Source organism: Thermothelomyces thermophilus, chromosome 1 (genome assembly GCF_000226095.1).
Source record: "Thermothelomyces thermophilus ATCC 42464 chromosome 1, complete sequence".
In the NCBI taxonomy this organism is placed as follows: domain Eukaryota; kingdom Fungi; phylum Ascomycota; class Sordariomycetes; order Sordariales; family Chaetomiaceae; genus Thermothelomyces; species Thermothelomyces thermophilus.
In genome coordinates this window covers 10,689,169-10,711,410 of record NC_016472.1, presented here as the reverse complement: position 1 = coordinate 10,711,410, position 22,242 = coordinate 10,689,169, and the positions used below count along the sequence as shown (strand labels likewise).

The window sequence follows — 22,242 nt, the reverse complement described above, 5'->3', positions numbered from 1 at the left end:
ACGGCTAGTTCCGTAGCCTGTAGCCTTCTTTATAGGGTCTATAGGGGGGGTTAACCCCCTCTATAGCCCTCCTAAACCTATTGCCAGACTGTCGACCTTATTACCTCTAGGGCTATAGGCCTCGGCTCCTAGCCCCTTGCCCTAGCCCTTCTCTTCTAGAACCTCTGGCTTAGCCTATTATAGGCCTACTAGATAAGAGCCCTTATAGGGACCTAGGAGGCCCCTAGGCCTACCCCGGTCTATAGGAGTAGCTGGTCGAGTTTAGCTTTAAAGTTAGCTAGCCTCTTATTAAGATAAAGGTCAAGGGGCAGCACCTAGGCTTCCGTTTCGAGGTACCGGATAGGGGTAGCCTTATAGGCCCTAGTAATTACTTGAAGGCCCTTATATTAGGCCTTCGATAGTTCCTTAGCAAGGCCTTCTAGCTTGCCCCCTAGCTTAGTAGGCTTATAGAAGTTTAAGGCCCTATAAGCTAAGGCGCTATAGATATACTTAGTATAGACCTCATAGGCCTATAGGTGGCTAGGGCCCTAGGTCTTTATAGCAAGCCTAGTTAGGGTAAACTCCTAGGTTTCTAGCTTTTTAGCTACCTTTATATAATAGGGGCCCTACTATAGCTTCTAGTCTAGCTAGACCCTGAGGAATCTAGCCGACTTTAAGGGGGCTATAGTAGTAGTACCCCCTCTAGGCTATAGGAGCTCTAGCGGTCACGACTACTATTTCTGGCCCCTATTAAAGTAGATAAGCTCGTACTTTTCTAAGGTAAAAGCCATACCCTAGGTCCTTACCTACTAAAGGTAGGCCTTCTAGGCCCTCTATAGCTAACTATTATAGGCCTCCTTAGCCCTCCTAAAGGCTAGGAGGTTAGTATCGTTAGCGAAGCCTATTAAACTAACTATAGGGCTGGCTTAGCAAATGTCCTAGTAAAGGGAGGCTATATAGAGGATAAATAGTATAGGGGAGAGGGGTAACCCCTAGACCTTAGCCCTTACTACTATATCTTCTGTTTCCTAGCTATCGAAGTAAAGGATAGCTACCCTACCCTATAGCTACTCCCTAACCTAGACTACTACCTACTTCGGGAAGCCCTGGCTCTATAGAGTAGCTAGTAGCCGGGTATAGTTAACAGTGTCAAAAGCCCCTAAGATATCAAGCTATAGGAGGGAGGTAGCTACCTTATACTACTAAGCCTCCTAGACCTAAGCTATAATAAGCCAAATAGCTAGTTCTATAGATCTATATTCCTAGTTGCCTATTTACATGGCTAGGAGAAGCCTATAGGCCTCTATAACGGCTGTTACCTTCTAGGCGACTATAGCCTCTAATACCTTGCCTACCATTAGTAAGAGCGCTATAGGCCTATAGCTACCTGGGGTAAAGTAGGCCTATAAGGGTTTGCTAGGCATATAGAGGACTACTATCTTAGCCCTCTTAAACTAGGCTAGGAAATAGCCAAGCCGTAGGCTCTCTAAGGCTAGTTTAGCTAATATCTAGTAGAGTGGCTGCCTATAGGCCTTTAGTAGGCCTATAGGGAGGAGGTCCTCCCTTAGGGCCTTCTATAGGGCCGCTCTAGCTAATACTACCCTAACTTTGCCTACTATGACCTCCTAGCTTATCTCGAACTTTGGCTCCTAGTAGTTATTTAGATCTAGGTCGTTAATATCTAATAGGTTTGCTTCTAGGTTCGGAAAACACTTATTAGCTAGAGCCCTAGCCTTTTATTAGTAGGTTATAAGCCTTCCTTTAAAGGCCGGGAGCTTTAGAAGGTCGACCGATAGGTAGCTTTATAGCCTTGCCTACCGCTCTAGCCTCTATAGTAGGTCCGGCCGGTTAGTTACCTCTTATAATATAGCTCTCTAGCTTTTGGTCTTTATAGCCATAATAGTCTTAGTGTGACGAACCCAACTCAGACTTCTTCTGAAAGGGTTCAGACGAAGGTAAATCAAGCGGGACAAGCGTACAGGTCGTCTGAGGGATTCGGTAAAGCCAAAGGGTTCACAACAACACTAGAGTTATCTCCTGTAGAAGTTAAGTTACTATCACTAGTGAACTCCCAGAGTCTACCATAACGAGTGACTGGCTAGCTATATATATATAATTATCTGTCCCCCTTCAATAGTTATCACCAGTACCATTTCTCCTTTCACTCCGTGATTCCGCGTTGTCGACGGTGACATGTTATTATCACCAGTGAAGACCTTAGTCTTGGCAGTGATAATCTTCTGATTGGTCCGTCAAGTGATTGGCTGTCGGAATGTCCTGCGTCCTGGCTGTAGCCTGCCGGGCCGTCTATGTGCTTATCCGTGACACTTAGCCTAGTCCTATAGGGCCTGCCAAAGTGCCTTCTACGTATAGGGGTTTAGGGTATCCCTATAGGCTCTCTTTACCTCCTTAGCCCTCTTCTAGGCCTCTTAAACCTCCTTTGTCTACCATTAAGCTCGTTTACTACCTATACTAGCCTTCCTTACTAAAGCTAAGACTATAGCTATTTCCTTAAGGGTCTCTATAAGCCTGTCAAAGGCCTATAGAAGCTCCTCTAGGCCCTAGAAGATAGGTCCGGCCAGGGCTAATACCTACCTACTAAGCTAGAGTAAGCGATAGGCTACCTTGGCCTACGCGACCTCCTTATCTAGGCTCTTCTAGTCCTACCCTTTACTAGCCGGTATAGGTCTATTAGTCCCCTAGAGGGAGACATTTAGGGCCTATAGGTAGTAGTCAGATTTCCTACGTTCTATAATATCCCTATAGGTTACTTCTAGCCTAGCCAAGGCCTAGAATAGGTCTATTATAAAAGGCTAGCTACGTTAGTCCCCCTAGGGGGCCCTAGTAACCTAGCTATAAGGTATATATAGGTCAAGATCCTACTAATCTATAAGGTTAAAGAGGTCCCTAGCCCTTAGGCTAAGCCTATCAAATAGGTCCTGGACCGGGTAGTAAAGGTTAAAGTTACTTATAAGAACTAGGGGGTAGGTTAGCTAGGGTAAGGCCAGTAGGTCCTATAAGAGGGCCTGCTTCCCCTTATTATTATAGACTAACTAGAGCTCGAACCCCTTCTCTCCTAGGGCTAGAAAGGTCACCCTATACTAGTTTTCCTCTGTTAAATAGTCCTACTAGCTAACTAGGAAGCGCTTAGCTACTAGAATCGCCGCTTTACCCTTAGGCTTATAAACTAGGTAGTATTTTAAAGCCTAAGGGTAGTAGGTTAACCTTGTAAATCGGTTGATCTACGGTTCCTAGATAGCTAGTAGGTTATATTTAGCCTCTTCTAATAGGACCTCGAGGGCCTATTTATTACCTTAGGTATTCTATTAGAGGATCTTAATTTGTATTTAAGGTGGCTAGAGTAGAGGCCGAGGGTATAGTAGTTAGCCTTATAACCGTTACCCCCTTGGCTAGTTATAAAAAGGAAGGGGTTCTAGGCTATAGAAAGGAGATATAGGTCTGTTAGGCGTTAAATAAGGCGCTCCTAGCCGCCTATTAGGCTAGGGTAGGCCTCCTATAAGGGCGTTTGGCCCTAGTTTGATAGTAGTTATTATCTTCTAGCTAGTTACTAAACTTAAAGGCTACCTTCTAGTATAGTTACTCTACTAGTTAGAAGGTTTAGGGTCTATATTAGTAGGCCTCCCTAGCCCTTTCTTAGGCCTTGACTTTCTTTAGGTAGCCTCTATACTAGGTTATATAAGGGCCCTTATATGCTATATACCTATAAAGGAGTTAGTTAGAGTAGGTAGGGTACTAGGCCTTCCTAGCCTTTTCCCCCTCCCTATAGGCCTTTATACTATAATGGCTATAATACACCGGCTACTAGTAGTACTACTAAGTATAGCTAAAGCTCTAATACCTATAGTACTACCTTAACTTAAAAATATCCTAGTAGGGCTTATAGTCTAGTACCTAAGCATCTATCACAGATAAGTATATAGACAGCCTAACAGGCTATAGCTAAGACACAGGACATTCCGACAGCTAATCACTTGACGGACCAATCAGAAGATTATCACTACCAAGACTAAGGTCTTCACTAGTAATAATAACATATCACCGTCAACAACACGGAATCATAGGGTAAAAGAAGAAATAGTACTAGTAATAACTATTAAAGAGGGACAGACAATTATATATATATAGCTAGCTAGTTACTCGTTAGGTAGACTCTAAGAGTTTACTAATAATAGTAACCTATAATCATAATACTTATACCAAGTATTACTAATTACTATAAGAGATAACTCTAGTATTATTATAAACCCTTTAGCTTTACCAAATCCCTTAGACGACCTGCTTACTTGTCCTGCTCAATCTACCTTCGTCTAAACCCTTTTAGAAGAAGTCTAAGTTAGGTTCGTCACACGTTACTATTACTCCCTTTGTTCTATTATAGTTCAGAACGGAGGTAACTTTAACCTCGACATCGACATAGCTACTAACGTTACGGCCGAACAGCTGCTTGCTTAGCTTAGTTAACTCTAATAGCAGATCTAGGAATTAGACTAGAGAGATAAGGCTGCTTAAGCCTAAATTAAGGAACTTAAGAACGGTAAAAAGCACTTATAGAACTTAGTTAACGAGGCCTATACTAAAATCAAGGTACTTAAAGGTACTAAAGTAAGCTATATTAAGATCGAACTATCTAATAAATACGGAGGAACTAAGGAAGATCTTATAAGATTCCTAATAAACCTCTAATCCTACTTCCGGCTTAATGACGATAAGTTTCTAGATGACAAAGCTAAAGTCCTCTACGTAGCTATAAGACTAGAGGGCAAGGTACTTAGATGGTTTAAGCCTATATAGAACGACTATCTTACTAAGGAAGATAAAGATAACTAAGATATATTTATATAAGTAGTCTTTCGATCCTATAACCGTTTCGAAGAAGAGCTTTAGAAGGTTTTTAGTGACAAAGACAAGAAGATTTATATATAAGAAAGACTTGCTAATCTCTAATAGACTAAGTTAGTAGCCTCTTATGCTATATAGTTTAGATAGGATATACTTAAGTCTTAGCTTAACGACGAGGTATTAATATAATTATTCTATAATAGCTTAAAGGAAAAGGTTAAAGATAAACTATATAAGTACAATTAGCCTAAGACCTTGAATAAATATATTATATAGGCTATTGGAATCGATAATTAACTTTATATATAAGAGTAGTAGAAACGAGGCTAAATAAATAGAACTATAATTAAGGCTAACGATAAGAAAAAGCAAGCATATATTAGTACCTTATATAGGATATACCCTAGAGCCATGGATATAAATATAATATAAAAGCAGGACTAGAAGAAGATAACTAAAGATAAGTCCAATATTACCTACTATAACTATAGAAAGAAAGGGCATTATAAGTAAGAATGTCAAAGCCTAAAGAAAGAATAGAAGATAGTCCCTAGAAAGGAAATTACGGTCATTAACGAAACTACTAAGGATATCATCAAAGTAATGGCTACAAGCTACAAAGACAGGGGCAGTGACACGGACAGTCTTGGATATAATGGCAACGGTGAAGACGAACAAGCACTATACTTCGAACTGGTCACTATAGACCTAAAGACAGGTCTTACCAAATAGGACACAGCAAGAGAATACGTATTACCAATTTCGATTCTCCTAGCCTTAAGGTAGTAGGGTTTTATAATTATATAGAGGTAGGATGGATTATAGACAACCGATACCTAAGGAATCAAAAGACCTGGACCTAATGTTCTATTCCTCTAGGAACAAATTAAATAGTACTATAATAAAGTTTTCCGACTTAATATAGAACTACGTAAACGGGATAGATACTTAACTTAACTTACCTAGTAAAGCGATAAGATAAGAGACGAAATAAGGGAACTCTAACGTATCATAGAAACTATTAAAGGAGAATAACCTATAATATATAATAGGCCTAATAGCTATGCTAAGTACCTTAATAACTAGTAATCTAGTAACAATATATAGAATCTAGAATACTAGTTTATATATATAAACTATAGAAAAGACGAGCATATATAGGAAAGCTACTAGAAGAAACACTCCTACCTTAGCATTAGAATGCTTACAGTCTACATATAGTAGGAAGGATTTAAGAAAGAATATTATAGGCCCAGGCTGCACCTAGGCTAGACAATGCCTAGGCTTTACCTAGGCACGGAATAGACCCACCCTGCCCCACTCACCCACGCCCTATAGGTCCGTAGAGCGTTCGTTGCTCGTTCGTAACTCGTCTAGTAGACATACGGCCAAGGCCCGGTTAGGGCCTAACCTAGAGCCTAACCAGGCCCTACCTAGATTATAACGTATATACTTAAAAGGCGCCCCTCTATATAATTCTTATATTCTTTCCCCTTTTCCTCCCTAAGGTAGTTAAATAGAATATTATATATTTATCTATAGTTATTATAAGGCTAGTATATTACATTTCGACTACCTTCCTACTAATAATAACTCCCTAAGGGAGTTATCGATAATGTAGTTATAATAGATCTAATAGTATATAGGCCCTTAGGCTTAGCAGAATCATAGGAGCTCGTCTACTCCCTTTAAGTAGTAGTAGAACAGTAGAACGCGACGATCGACACTCTCCGAGCATCCTAAACCTAACCTATCCTAACCCCTAAGTTGGCTAGGGTGCCCCTTGAAGCTTAGCAGCCGCAGCGGAAGCGTCTCCTAACCGGTCAACCTTTCGATAGTAAAAAGGAACTCTTTATAGTATAGAAGAGTACGATAAAACACGTCCTTATAGCTAATAGAGATTTTATCGGCTCTAATTACGACTAATAGGTCTTTATCTAGGGAAACCTTACATGCTAGGTATAGACTCGGGTTATAGCCTACTATAAATCTATAGGCCTAAAAGTTAGGTATAACCTGACTAAGTTCCTCTAATATCTTGAGAGCATCTTCTCTAACCCCTATAAGAAGACGGTAGCCCTATTAGAACTAGAATTCCTTCGATAGAGAGATGACGAACCATTTACTACCTTTATTATTTGGTTTAAGGCCAAGCTATTGAAGGTAGGTGGTCTCCTTTAGAGCGACGAGCTATACCTGATTAAATTATAATAATGCCTCTCTCTAAAACTTAAATATACGGTAGTCGGACGAGGGATTCCCTGGGATAATTATATAATAGCAGTCGAGAAATACTATAAGATTGTTATAAATCTTAAGGCTCTTTGGCTTAGTGACAAGTATTAGCAGATATAGGGGCGGTAGGCGGTACCTAAATTATAGAGAGAGAAGGACGCGGAAGGAGATATACCGATAACCGGAATTAACTTATTATATACTAACCTATAAAGGAAAGGACCTAATAAGGATAGGGTAAGAAAATATAGAGGTAATGCCCCGTAGGCAAAATAGATTAGTCTAGAAGTATATATAGCCTAATAAGTAGCTAGAGTATATATCTAGTATAGGTAGAAGGGTTACTTTATTACTAAGTGTCACTTCGCCTCTACTTTAAGGCTAGTATAGTAGAACTAGCTAAGAACTGACATTAATGCCTTAGAGGCTGAGGATTAGAAGGAAGACAATGACCTATCTAATAAAGAAGACGGTAAGTAGGGAAAAGAGTAGCCCCTAAGCAAAGTCTTGTAAGGGGGCTAGAAGACTATAACTACCTAGAAGATGAGTTTATGAAGATTAGCAAAAGAATAGATAGACCTCCTTTTCTTATTCTAATCTTCCTTAACTCTACTAGCTTTATAAATACTTAAGTGGATAGTAGATGTTCTAGCTATAGCGTTATTAGTAAGAGAATGTGCTAGAAGCTTGGAATCGAGTAGATCAGTTTGCCTATCATATATACCCTTAGGACTATGACTAGGCTATAATGGGACCGGAAGATTACTCGGATAGCCTATATTATGATAGATATCGATAGCTAGGAGAGTTAGGCCGTATTTCATATAGTCCTAGGACTTATATATAACATTATACTAGGTCTTCTATGGATAGAATACTAGGAGGTTAGACTAGATGCGTATATAGGTATTTTTGAAATCGGGACGTAACCAGGATTACTTGTCTATAAGATCTCTTTATAGACGAGATAGATAGAAATCTCCTAAATTATAGGTATAGTCTTTATAGGCATAGTTTAGAGGATATAGAAGAAGAAGACTTCTAATACCTTCCTAGTTACTAGTATTTAGGAAATAATAACTATCCTAGAATTAAGATGCTAATTTAATAGAGAAAACACAGGGAATAGGGGTACCTAACTAAGGCCTAGTATAGAGTTAGAGGTTACCTTACCAGACAAACTTTATAACTTTGCCAACCTCTTTAATAAGGAGAAAGCTAGCAGACTTCCCCTATATCGCGGTATAGCCGATTATCATATTAAATTAAAGGAAGGCCTAGATAGAAAGATCCCCGAACTCCCTTAGGGACCTCTCTATAATATGCCATAGGATTATTTATTAGAAGTCCGAAAGTAAGTCGTTAAGTTGCTAGATAAGGGATAGATCCGAGCTAGCTCCTCTTTAGCTACTACCCCTATCCTCTTAGTAAAGAAAGCAGATAGAGGTTAGAGGTTCTATATTAACTATTAAGCGCTAAATAAGATTATAAAGCAAGACCGATACCCCCTCCTACTCATTAAGGAAATACTTTACTCCCTAGCCAGAGCTAAGTGGTTTATAAAGTTAGATATCTAGGCGGCCTTCTACTGTATCTAGATCGTAAAGGGCTATAAATATTTAATAGCATTCCGGACCTAGTTCGGCCTCTTTAAGTAGCTTATCTATCCCTTTAGACTTATAGGCATACCTATAACCTTTTAATGATATATTAATAACGCTCTTAGTCTAATGCTTAGAGACTTTATAATAATATACCTTAATAATATCTTAGTTTATACTTTAGGTAGTAGGAAAGATTATATAAGGTAAGTAAAGGACGTGCTCTAAAGGTTATAGAAAGTAAGACTTATACTAGACCTTAAGAAATATACGTTTGCTATAAAAGAAGTTAAGTACCTTAGCTATATCGTAAAGGCAGGGGCCTAGGTCTGTCTAGACCCTAAAAAGCTAGCTACTATCCGTGAGTAGGAGGTACTATAGAAGGTTTAGGGAGTATAAAGCTTCCTAGGATTTGCCAATTTCTACCGAGACTTTATCCCTAACTTTTCTGGGCTAATAGAACCTTTGATATAGTTAACCTATAAGAATACCCTATTCTAGTAAAGGACTAAGAAACAGAAGGCCTTTGACGCCCTTAAGACGGCCTTTATATCGGAACCTATCCTTACGTAATAGGACCCCGAACAGGAGATAGTACTCGAGGTAGATTACTCTAGGACAGTACTAAGAGGGTGCCTATCTTAGCAGGGAAAAGACAGGGTTCTATACCCTATAGCCTACTACTCTATAAAACTAACCCTAGCCGAACAGAACTATATAATCTATAACACGGAGTTACTTACGATCATCTCGTGCTTAAAGGCCTAGTTAGCCAAGCTCTATAGTATTATAGCTCCCTTTTAGATCTTAACTAACTATAAAAACCTTAAATACTTCTCCTAGCCTTATTTAATTAGTAAGCAATAAGCTTAATAGGCTAAGATACTTTCCCTCTTTAACTTTAAACTCTATTACTAACCTAAGTCGTAAGCGTCCTACCTTGACGCCCTATCCTGTCGCAAACAAGACTTTCCCAAAGATATATAACGTATAGTACAACTTCTCCCTACTATCCAGATAGATATAACAGATTCCTTGATGTCATCTAAAGCATCTTACCTACTAAAGGGGAGTACCATTTTTATAGACAAATAGCTAGTAGCCTTATAAGATAAGGGAGTTATCAAGGATAAACATTATATATACCGGCTCTAGGCTATCTAGGATAAGGCCTAAAAATTTCTAAAGGAAGCAAATATAACGTAGACCTAGATTACAGATTACTCCCTTAATATATAGGGTGCTCTCTAGTTCTAGAGTAGACTTTAGCTCCCTATATAGAAACCACTTACTATTACTATCCTTTAACGTATTTATAACTCCCCTATATTAGGCTACCTAGGGAGGAATAGGTTATTTAAAATACTCTAACAGGACTACCACTAGGACTTTATATCTCTAGATGTAAAGAGATTTACAAGGAACTATTATACGTGTTAGAGGGCCAAGGTTTTACGTTAACTATAACAAGGACTCCTCTAGCCCCTACTTATCGCTAACCGCTTCTAGAAACAGATTTCTATCGATTTTATAGTCGATCTCCCTACACGAGACAAGAATTCTCCCTAGTACCTTATGGTAATTACCGACTAGCTGTCAAAGTACGTCTAACTCGAAGCTATATCCTTAATAGGAGCCGAGGCGTACGTACTTTGGTTCTAGGATATATAGTAGCGGTTTTATAGATTTCCGATACAAATTATCACTAATTGCGGTTTAGACTAGCTTAGCTAGTTTCAGACCACTCTCTATAAGACTATTAGGATTAAATAGCTATTGTTAATAGCCTATTATCTGTAGATAGATAGAAGCATAGAACGTGTAAATCAGGAGGTACAGACTATCCTATAGACTATAGTTTCCTTTATATAGTACGACTGACCCAAATATCTACCTATATACTAGCTCGCGATCAATAACCGTGACTCGACAGTGACTAGGACAAGCGTAAGCTACCTCCTCTATAGTTATAATATAAGCCTAATATAGTTTGCCGACCTGCTAGATGCTCTTGCCTTAACCCTATAAGGAAGAGCTACTAATTTCTTATATTACCTAAGAGAAGATATAGAATAGACCTAGGCTACTATTATATATATATAGTAGCGCTAGTAAGAAAACGCTAATCGTTCTTAATGCCTAGCTAAGAGATTTAAGGTAGGGGATAAAGTATAGCTATCCTTATATAATATTAAAACTAATCGCCCTAGCTGTAAACTTAATTAGGTTAATACTAAATATAAGGTAATTACGGTACTAATACTACTAATAGTAACTCTAAATGTTCCCTAGGGCCTTTACCCTACCTTCTATATTAATCTTGTCAAGTGTACTACATCTAACCTATTACCTTTATAATATATATTAGATTTCTAACTAGACCTAGTGTTAGAACTCTTTTAAGAAGGACTACTATAAAAAGAATATAAAGTAGAAGCGATCCTTATAGCTAGGAACGCAAAGGGGAGAGGAAACTAATATAATATACTAATAAAATAGAAGGGATATAATACCCTAACTTAGGAACTATTAGAAAATCTAGAAAATACTAAGGCACTTAATACGTTTAAATAAGAATAGGGAGACATATATTATGATAATAGACTAGTTATAAACAGGAGGTAGGGAAGAGTATAAAAGCAAACAATTTAGAATTTATATATAGGTAGGCAAACCTAGGGCAAACGAGCAGCAAACCTAAGGCAAACAAGCGGCAGACGTATTATAAATACATCGCAAATATATTATAGACACGTTATAAAGATAATCTAATTATAAAAATAAAATAAATATACTAACTAGAGCGTGACACGCTTACTCTATAACCTCCTCCTCCTTATCCTCCTCCTCTAAAACAATGGTCGCGGCGTTGAGGGTAGGGTCTTCGCGGTCACGGACCAGGCGCGCTACGCGCTCGACGGGCAAGGAAGAGCGGTAGGCATAGGAACGGCCGAAGTCGATCGGCACGGGTGTAGGGCGTATAGAGGCGCTCGAGCGGGTGCGGGAGGCGGGCGACGGGGTGCCTAGGACGTAGGCGACAAGGGTAGCATTAGTGTTGACTAAAGTTAATATATTCTTGTTTGTATGCTATATCTGGCGTAGTATACTATCGTTCTATGCTATAGCGTAGCGTATAAGCTGCCTAGTAGCTTGTAAGGTAGGGTTAGGGCTAGTAGTAGGCTAGATAATGTTACTATAATAGGTAGGGATATTAGGGGTAGTAGTAGTAGTGACTAGGGCGAAGTTATTACTAGAATGATAAGAACTTATAGCTAGGGTAGGGGCGAAGGCAGCCTATCTAGGTAAATGGTTAGACTAGGTAGCCTTGAAGAGCATAGAGAATAAACGTACTAGCGTAGAGAACTTAGATATTAAGATAATATAATAGGTACTCTAGTTAGTAGTCTTATAGTAGGTAGGGGAGGCAAGGACGGTACTAGCATTATAATAACCTATAATTTTCTTAATGCTTATATATAGGCAGGGGTTATTAGCCTAGAGCTATAGATCCTAAATATAGCTCTTATAGTTCTTATAATACGTTATATAGGAGGTGCCTTAACCCTAGACGTACTTAACCTTGTTACCTTTTAGAAGTCGGTTAATATATAGTAGGTAGTACTATTACTTCTTAGGCTATAACTCTAACTCCTTGTTAGAAGAGTTACCTTTAATAATATACCTGCTAAGGGAGAGGTTAGCATTCTTATACTATAAAATAAAGAGTTAGTCTATACCTTATATATATATATAATAGCTAAAATTAGTATAAGTAAGGGAAAAACTTATATAATAATCTTTATTCTTATTATTATTAGGGTAGTAACTACTACTACTACTACTAAGTAAACTAATAGCTATTAATATATTAGATAGATACTAATTAAAAAAAAAAAAACTTAAGGGTATAATAGGGGTATAGGTAGCAAGTGTAGTTAAGGGAGGAAGAGGGTATATTTATAGGTATAAGAAGAGGGCAGTAGGGGAGCACGCTAGGCCTAGGCAGACTACTTATTACACGTATAACTTACTACTATATATATAGGTTACATTATTCTAACAACAAAGGGAAGGAGGTACAGGTTTCATCTAAACTTAAATAGCTACCTGTTCGCGTATAACGTGCCATTATACACATAGGTTATATTGTCATAGCAACAAAGAAAGGAAGGTACAGAACCTGCTCGTAGGACCGACATATAGGGCGTGACGCGGGGCAGGTCGGCCCAACAACCACAAAAAAAAAGAGGGGGGGTATATTATAGGCCCGGGCTACACCTAGGCTAGATAATACCTAGGCTTTACCCAGGCACGGAATAGACCTACCCTGCCCTACTCACCCATGCCCTACGGGTCCGTAGAGCGTTTGTTGCTTATTCGTAACTCGTCTAGTGGACACGCGGCCAAGGCCTGGTTAGGGCCCGACCTGGAGCCTAACCGGGCCCTACCTGGGTTACAACGTATATACTTAAAAGGCGCCCCTCTATATAACTCTTATATTCTTTCTCTTTTTCCTCCCTAAGGTAGTTAAATGGAATATTGTATGCTTATCTGTAGTTGCTATAAGGCTAGTATATTATACTTTAATAGGTTATAATTAGACTTTTATAGAATATTATAACTAAACTAATAGATATTAATTCTCTTTAGCTATAGCTAGTATATATACTACTATAACTAGTAACTAGCTACTAAGGCTAACCTTCTTAGGCTAGCTTAGACTATAGTTTAAAGGTAAGATAAGGTTACTAATAGCATTACTAAGGCTCTTAACTAGATTAAAAAAGAGCTTAAGCAACTATAGGAGAATTTAATAGCTATAAATAATAACTATATAGCTATCTTTAACTAGAAGAAAGATATAAATAAGAAGCTATAATAGCTTAAAGGTATAGTTACCTAGCTTAATAAGTATATTATATTAGCTATTATACTATAGAGGGCTCCTAGAGCCTAAGTACCTATAGCTCGGCTACCACTAGCCACTATAAAGGCTAGCACCCTTCCTAGCTTAATTACCTACCTAGTTATATACCTACCGCCTACGACTACTAGCTAGAAATGCCTATAGCTAGAAACACTAGTATAGGAGAGCCCCTTATATAAGAGGGCTACTAGCACCCTCTATAATAGCCGTACCCTAGCTAGGGATACCTAGGCCAGGGCCAGAACACTTATACGCTTATAGTAGGAATGCCTGTTAATACTATCTACGTTCCTAGATAACTTAGGCCTAGCTAGAAGTAAGAAGGACTAATAGGCAAGTAGATAGATATAACTATAGGATAGAGGAATAGGAACGATTTACTAGGACTATTATAATGGATAAATAGCTAATATATTTACTAAGTTATAATAGGTCATTATTTTTCTTTTCGAACCTTAGTACCTATTATAGTATTTAATTATCTATAGGTTAGATCTAATTAACCTACTAATAGGGATAATAAGCTAGGGTTAATATATATTTAGATAGTACCTCTAAGTGCCTCTGGCACTTAGAATAATTAACGCTTTTATTACCTACTTCTATAGACCGTAATAGTTAGTCTAGGAGTGCCGCCTACGGCGCGAATACCGCTATGGTGTCGTACTTGTTTACAGCCTTCCAGAGCTGTACTGATTACAGCTACCGAGCTGTAGCAGAGTGTATAGTGCCAAATCCTCGTCCGTACTTTAACAATTTGTGATCATGCTCGATACCGATATGCTTTGTCACAGTGGAAATGTCTCCTTGTTCTCGTACGGGTCCAAGGGTCGGTACCGAGTTCTCGAACAGACTGCCGGTGTATATCTTGGTATTTACCTGTCAGCAAGCCTAACGTCAAAGGACAAAAAAAGTGTACATACGTCAGATATTTAGATAAGTCAACTATTTATGAAGGTTAATGACCGATTAGCGCAGCATCATTCTTTCTTCTCATAGGAACAAAGGTAAACAGTAATTATAGTTACGTCCTGTAGATCATGATGCTTCTCGTAATACGACCTGAGTTTCTGTCACTACCCGTTCTTTAGTTTTCTTGTCTTTCGTTTTTTTTTTTTTTTTTTTTTTTTTTGGAGAAAGGAACATGTTGAAAGACAAGACCGACCGGGAAGGGGATTAAAGATGCCTCTAAGAGAGCGATTTGATATTTGAGGAACCAGAACATAGGGTTATGTTCAAGACATTTATGTCGACATTCTTCATCTCATCACTCCCTCGCCCATCGACTCCTAACTCATGAATCAACGATGGCACGGGTTTCAAGCTTCTTGGCATCTATCAGATGCCGTAGAGAGGGCGGCAGTCATGATCTGCGAAGCTCCATCGCACACTAACAACACAAGAAGACGGTGGAGACGCCCCAGACGGTGGTTTAATCAGGTTTGGAAAAAGGGACCTAAACGGGCAGTTACATGGGAGCCACGGTGCCCTCATGTTGCCCGTCTCAAATCTCGACAGACTCTGGCATGCGATAACCCGGTTTACTCGGGAGAGACACAAACTCGGCACGCCCAATAGTCAATCGCCCGTCCTTTCAGAGATTTTTAGTAGAGTTGCAAGCAACCAATAATACGGGCTGTGTATGAATTGACAGCAGCACCTCTCGTCGGCGTTGAACATGGGAAAATTTCCTCTAATTAGTTCTCCAGGGTCTGCTTCACCGCAAACGGAGTGTTCTCCTTTTTCAAGCTAAATGAGCAAACTCCGCCGGCCGAGCACAGCCCGCTGAGATTCTCGCCGACCCTGAAACTCGCCGTCCCCGCTAACGTCTGGCCGTCCTTGTCCAGCTCGAAGCGCAGCTTGAAGTTGGTGGTCGGCGAGGGCTCGCCGTCGGCCGCCTCGAGCATCGCAAACCTCCATCGTCCGCCCGGCACCTCGGAGCAGGCGTTGACCGTACCGTAGGGCGATTCCTCGAACGTCCAGGTGGCGGCGCAGAAGGCCGTAACTGGGGTCTGGTCGTTGGGATCCGAGATGGTGGCGTTGATGACGCTGTGGGGAGAGCTGCCCGGTCGGTCTGGGGGGCTGAAGGTCGTGAGCTCCGAGATGAGCCACGGCTCGAGGGCCAAAGTCGCTGTCGCGAGAGCGGCGAAGCTCAATGCGTATGTTATTAGGCCGCTGGAGACGTGCATTCTTCTCGAATATATCGGAACGGCTGTTTATGCTGCTGAGCGTGGGCAGTGGTGATGTTGATGAGATAGAGTTCCTCACGTAATTAGATTCCCCGGGGTAACAATGCTCCTAATAAATACAATGTCGAGATGCTTGCCAACGGCTGGTTACAGACTAATTATTGGTAATTACCCTGTCAACAAGATGACCCGAGTAGCCTGAGTGAATGTCGTGTTTGGCGTTCTTGGCCTCGCGCCGATTCCAATAATAGGAATTGCACGAGCATCCATAATGCCCCTTTCCAGCCAGGAGTTCCGCGGCTAAAACGCAGTGCAACATATCGGATAGGTAGCGTTCTTCTGTCCGTTTCTCATATAGCCAAGGTTGTAATTTGGTTTCTAGGCTTGTGGCTTTTGGATTTGTTACTGTGTAGCATTGAAAAGCTGCTGGATCGTAATAATAAGGTAGATTCTAACATGTCGGCTGCTGTAAACCCCCCCTTTCGGGGTTATGTACAGAAAGTAATCCGTAGATGAGATTTGAGAGCACAAGTCATTGCTTAATTAAATACCTACATATACTAAGGCCAGAGTGACTCGTCGCATCCCGGCTGGAGCATGCGTCATGTCCCGTCTTCAAGGACGATGTGATGCTTTGTTGGGTGGCACTGCAGGTGACTTGTACCAGTATGTATCCTACTTAAATGCCTGCAGGAAGAGAGGAAGTTCCAGCGAACTAATTAGTCCACGCGGTCGGGTGCACCAAGACGGGGCGATCAATAAGTTAGCTCGGGACAAATTGCCCGGTAATCGCCAAACATTTCGCCATTTTCATCTTCTTGCAGCCAAAAAGAAGTAAGTGCAGGTAGGTGGCGGCGGCGGAGTGTATCTGTTCGAAAACTTTGCGCTGGGTGATGAAGTACAATCATCAACATTAACCATTACTCGGTGACCACGTGTTGATTTGGGTACCTTACTTATCAGAGTCGACGACGATCACCTCAAGTGAGCTCATTTCTTTACCCAATGGGGAAACTGGGGTAGTGAGGGCAAGCAACCTGCAGGATCCTCAGGTAAGACATTACGGTTGGCTTTGAAGACGGCCGAGTATGTCATGGTCTTGGAGTGCAGCTGCCTGAAAAGGTCCCAACTCGGCTTAGCAACCTCTCACCCGGCCTATTATTACACAGCTTGGTCCAGCCATGTATGAATTTAGTTCAACGCCATTAGATATTGCCCACGTTGAGCACGCAGATGCTAAATACTAATTCTAGGGTATGGGAAGTATTAGTAGCACCGAGAAGCAGACAAGTAATTACGCATTTTAGGCTCACGTTCAGATGCTTTTTATTATGGGTTATCTGACTCTGAACGCCGAGTCTATCAGTCGGTAGGGAACACGGATTACCATCCTTATCTTCCACTACACCAGGCCCTAATGGGTGTGGTGGGGTCGAGTAAGTGGTTGGTATTGGTTACAGATCTGCACTGCAGCTGACCGCATTCGTCGGCAAAAGAGCAACCACTTCGTTATGACTGAGGCCGTTTCCTTGTTTCACATCCGTACTGCGGGTACTTCCGCGGAGTTAAAGCAGCCATGTAATACAGGGAACCATGAGCAGATTGTGAAGCGGCCCTGGACGAAGGGGGGGTGGGGAGAGTGAGGGGGGAGGGGGAGGGATGTGTTGACTGGCTCGGATTCACATTTGGCATTTGTAGATCCATTTTGAACTCTGGAATCCCTTGGCGGTGTATCGTGACATTGGGCGAGAAGAGGGGATGCCTGCCCAACTGGACTAGTATCGCTAGGGCTCTGGCACTCGGAGCCCAACTGATCGGATGTTGGCCGTCTTCGTTCCTGGCATGGGGTCGCCTGATGTTGGGAGACACTACAGACTGCGTCAACAGCAACAAAATGGACCATCTGCCCACCAACATGATGGCTTCGGATACCCTGATGTTTTCATACTTTGATTTGGCATGACCGAGCAGAAGGGCGTATCAACGCGGTGCTTAGTTGTAGTGGCATGCCGTCTCCTTGTCACTTGGGACCGATTTGTAATCGCTGTGGGAATAATATGGCTCCGAGTATGTATATACGCCAAAGTTGCACTATGTGCGTGATTGGTTGTAGATGGGCATCAAAAATCCCGTCATACCCAACGTCGAATTCATGTTTCTGGGCTCGGGCTCGAGTGAGGCACAAAAGCGCCTTCCTCAGCATCCAGAATGCGGAACACTTCTCCGGCCCGCCTGCAGATCATGCGCGGGTGATCCTGCAGCAAATCTCTTCGCTCAAACGGGAAGTAGACGTGGCGGCTTGAAGCGGTTGGTGGTGGAACCCAAACCCCACTAAGCTGAACCACTCCGTTCAAATGGATGAACCGATCAAGTGACGAGATATGAAGTATGCATGCCAAATCTGGGGAACAAACCTTGTCGATGCCAGCACGTGGAGAGTATCCGTCATCTGCCCATGTCGGGTTTCTTTTCAGCTCGCATGTCAGACTTGTCGTCGGTCTCGTCCGAGTTCTGAGCGGATATCACGGCGATGTATAAGAACGATGGCGACGGGAGTAATTCCCTGCCTGGCCCGAGGGCTCTCTATTTACACAGTTATTCGTCAGAAGATCAAAAATAACCAGGAAAAGCACATAATTATCAGTTATCCATATCAGTTATCCATCATAGACAAGCGACTATTCTCTCCTCCATCTACAATGACAGACGCATTCTTCTTCGGCAGCGACGGGAACACCATCCTAGAAGCGCTAGTCTTTGCAGACTTCACCTCCGTTCAGGCGAAGGGAGAAGGCATCAGAACCCTTCCGGTGAGTGATCCCGGGCGCTCCCACGACTCGATTAAATATAATGACTCCCGTGTAGCTCCCAGGCGTTCGTTGTCAAAAATGCGCCGAAAACGGGGAGGAGGTTTGGGTTGTCCCAGGCCTAATATGTGGGAAATGCGGCGCTCCCGCCCCCAGTCAGGATCTCTCGGACTTTCCTGACCCCGACGACGAGGAATAATAGCTTCAGTAATAAGGCCCAAAAGGAAGACTGTGGAATGCCCTGGCCCACTGACTTGTGGGTTAGCCGAGTGTTAGGAGGAAGAACATGGATCAGATCAATCAGTTGTTGTGGTAGATGGATGGATGCGGAAATCAGCGATCTTCGCATATCTGCTATGGAGTTGATGGTGGTTGATTGAGGATGATGAAGCTGACCAGGGCCACCCTGTAGGAAGATGTGGGTAGCTGCAACCCTGGTGGGGCCGGGAACCCTAGTGGGGTCCACCACAGTTGTTGAAGCTCTTGCATTCGCCCTGTCAATGATAAGCTTCGTCATCATCACTCTCCGGGTTGTCCCCTGCTTATCACGAGTACCCTACTACAATAAGTCAACCCATAATTTAATTAATGCCAGCATCCGGGAACACCTCTCATCTCGAACAATTCGCATTTAGTGACAGACCATCATAATAATCATATCTACAAATCCCAACATTGTTCTACTGTCCAGAGAAGAACAAGCCGCCTTCGTCGTCGCCGTAATTTTTGTTTTCCCCATGTTATAGTCATGCCATTGTCGCCTCGTCATTCGAGTCTCACTTCTTGGAGGGCATAGTTTCCATCCCCATCAGCTTTCGTTCAGAGCCTCATAGGTTAGTTTTCCGAACCAACCAAGGTCTTGTCCGCTGTACTTCGAGCCTGGCCGCGCTACGGGCCGTTCGGCAATACTTTCAAAACCCCAGCGTGTGCCTGGGTCCCATCGGCGCTCTCGAGCAGCTTGGCCACGGCACCGAGCGGCTTGAGGCCGTCATCAGAAGCGGCATTGATGTTGGCCCCTGCCTCGACAAGCAGCCGCACGACGGCTCCGTGGCCCGCCTCGGCTGCCCAGTGGAGCGGGGTCCGGCCGTACGCGTCCCTGATGTCGACCCTCGCGCCGTGTTCCAGCAGCAGCCTGGCGCACTCGGGGCTGGCATGAGCCGCGAGATGCAGCGCCGAGACCGGGTGCTTAGGCGCCTTCTCCCCCTTCTCCCCTTTCCTCGTCTCCCGCGATCCCCCACCCCTGCCCCTGCCCCTGAGGCTCCTCAGTCCCCGCTCCAGGCCGAACCCCCCGCCCGCCGTGTCCACGTCCGGCCCGGCCGCGTCGAACACGGCGTTGGCGTCTGCCCCGCCCTCCCGCAGCAACACCTCGACACATTCAGGCCGGTCCGCGAGCACGGCGACGTGCAGCGCCGTCTGGCCGCGGCCCGTCAACAGGGGCGTCGTCGTCACCGCCGCCGCTGCCGCCCCGGTTGTTCCGCTCCCACTCCCGCCGCTTCCGCTGCCGATCCCCCGGGCCGACGGCAGCCGTCGGTCCGCGCGGGCGCCGCTGGCGAGCAGGAACCGAACCACCTCGGGGGCGCCGGCGGCGCACGCCATGCTCAGCACCGTCTCGCCGGCGCCCGTGACGCGGTCGACGCGGGCGGCCTCGACGTCGGCGCCGCACGCCTCCACCAGGAACCGCACCATCTCCCGCTGCGCCCGGGGGCGACGACGACGACGCCGCCGGGGCCCCGCTCCCGCCGCCGCTGCCGCAGCAGCTCCCGGGAGGGAGGCGGAGGCGCCGGCGCCGAAGGGCGACCGCACCGCGGCCATCAGTGGCGTCGTCCCGTGGTGGTTGCGCGCGTTGACGTCCACCCCCGCCGTCCGCGGGCGGCCCGCGCCCTCCGTGTTGGTGCTGCCCTCCTCCGTGATGGGCAGCAGGTAGCGGGCGACCTTGTCGATGTCGAGTTCGGCGCAGCCGATGGTCAGGTCGGCCTGCAGCGGGAGCGAGATGTTTCCGGCGGGCCGGCCAGTCTTGGTAGGGGAGGGAGTATTATTAGTCGTAGGAGTGGTGGAGGTGGAGCTAGAGGAGGAGGAGGAGGAGGATGATGGAGAGGAGGGGAGAAGGCGGGTCAGGGCTGAGCGGAGGGAGTTTGAGACGCCGGGGCGGGAACGTCTAAGGCGGTTGGAAGGCGACGGCTTGGTCGAGTCCGTCGTCGTCGTCGTCGTCGATGATGATGATGATGATGATGATGATGGTGCGAGGATGGTCCTGGTGAGGGACGCAATCTTGGTGGCGAGGAGCTCGTCCTGGAGCTCTTCGTCTGCTTGCGACTGGAGGCAGCGGCATCCGATCCCGTGGATGTGGATGCCGGGCAGCGCGTTATTCGGGTTCAGAAGCTCGCGGCATTCGGGTTTTCGAAGCCGCCTGGGACGGACAGGAGCGCGGGGTGTCCACGAGATCCTGGTGGACGGCTCTTCCTGAATTGTCCAAGCTGTGAGGGCGGGAGCATCTCTCCAGGAATGTCGTCTAACAGAAAGAGTCGTGGTCTGGGTCATCCCTTAGTTTTTCTCTCTCACCCTTTTTCTTTCCTCCTTATTAGTTTCCTTTTCTCTCTTGTTGTTCCTCCTAGACTGTTCGGCGCCGTCGTTCATCACCCAGATTCTCTTCTCCCTCCCCTTCCCAGGTAGGACGCCCCTTGGCACTTAAATCCACCTGATCTGCGGTGAGAATGGCCCCATTGTCTCCCGGACTGAACATAGCTCAGCCTGGCTGTTACAGCACTTTTTTCTGTGGTCGAGGAAGCCCCGTCGTAAGCCACGCACCGGGCGCTTGGCATAGGGTCCCCATAGGGCTAGGACACGTCGCTTCGGGCCAAACAGCCAGTAGCTGAATGCACTAGTGTCCTGTTGAGACCCGCATAAGAGCCGCAGTTTGTGCGCTGGCGGAGGCCGTCTCAGCCTCTAAGGATCCGGATTGGGAATTCCGTGCGAGACTTTCCCCGCCACATGGCTCCCTCCAGTGATGCGCATTGTCGGCCTTCAGCCCAGGTGTGTTGGCGGTGCTGGTTGTATGTATGTACATACAACATATATTTCAGTACGGATTATTATGGACAGTCCGGTGCCCGGGAGCTGTTAAGACTGGTCAGAGAACGAGAAGGAGTAAAAGAGGACGAAGTAAATATTAATATATGAATCAAATTAACTGGCCCGGGTTCAGTCACGATTATCCTCTCTCATGTCCCAAATTTCTGCCCTGCCCCATCATTATTTTTTTCTTGGTAGGGTCGTTTTACTAGTACGTCGTCAGCGTTTTCAACTTGGCGTAGTATAGTAAAAGGTTACAAGCATTGAGGCTGAGCAATCTCCTGCGTCTCCCCATCTATCGCTATGCTGGGCTTGCTCTAATTATTAGCGCGTATAACTAGGACTTTTGTTCTGGCACATTCACTGCTATTCCTTGATATGGAATAGAATTCGTTTTCTTCCCCCCTACGGATACCATCTTACGCTGGCGCTACCGCCTGAGCGAAAGGAGAGAAAGACTCGACGCGCCCACGAGGAACAGTTCTTGAAGGGATATTGAGTCCCTACTGTGTAAGATGCTGCTACCTCTCTTGAGACTAACCCAATGCGTCCTCTGAGTTGTCTACGCAAATAAC

At 44.0% G+C, this 22,242-nt stretch overlaps 4 protein-coding genes across 4 annotated transcripts; 1 reads left to right on the top strand and 3 right to left on the bottom strand.

Moving 5' to 3' along the window:
- Positions 1 to 15,248: 15,248 nt before the first annotated feature.
- MYCTH_2299844 (uncharacterized protein) lies at positions 15,249 to 15,870 on the bottom strand. Its single transcript, XM_003660922.1, has one exon. It carries the CDS (start codon positions 15,789 to 15,791, stop codon positions 15,300 to 15,302), a length of 492 nt encoding a protein of 163 aa, XP_003660970.1. The 5' UTR covers positions 15,792 to 15,870; the 3' UTR covers positions 15,249 to 15,299.
- A 2,419-nt stretch (positions 15,871 to 18,289) lies between these two features.
- Positions 18,290 to 18,906, top strand: MYCTH_2299843 (uncharacterized protein). Its single transcript, XM_003660921.1, has 2 exons — positions 18,290 to 18,601; positions 18,657 to 18,906. Exons 1-2 carry the CDS (start codon positions 18,491 to 18,493, stop codon positions 18,795 to 18,797), a joined length of 252 nt encoding a protein of 83 aa, XP_003660969.1. The 5' UTR covers positions 18,290 to 18,490; the 3' UTR covers positions 18,798 to 18,906.
- A 453-nt stretch (positions 18,907 to 19,359) lies between these two features.
- On the bottom strand, positions 19,360 to 20,331 carry MYCTH_2299842 (uncharacterized protein). Its single transcript, XM_003660920.1, has one exon. It carries the CDS (start codon positions 20,282 to 20,284, stop codon positions 19,487 to 19,489), a length of 798 nt encoding a protein of 265 aa, XP_003660968.1. The 5' UTR covers positions 20,285 to 20,331; the 3' UTR covers positions 19,360 to 19,486.
- A 199-nt stretch (positions 20,332 to 20,530) lies between these two features.
- Positions 20,531 to 21,136, bottom strand: MYCTH_2052590 (uncharacterized protein; the record flags this gene model as incomplete). The annotated part of the gene is made up of 1 exon (XM_003660919.1): positions 20,531 to 21,136. A coding segment is annotated over one exon (606 nt), but the record flags the coding sequence as incomplete, so codon positions are not given.
- Positions 21,137 to 22,242: the final 1,106 nt, after the last annotated feature.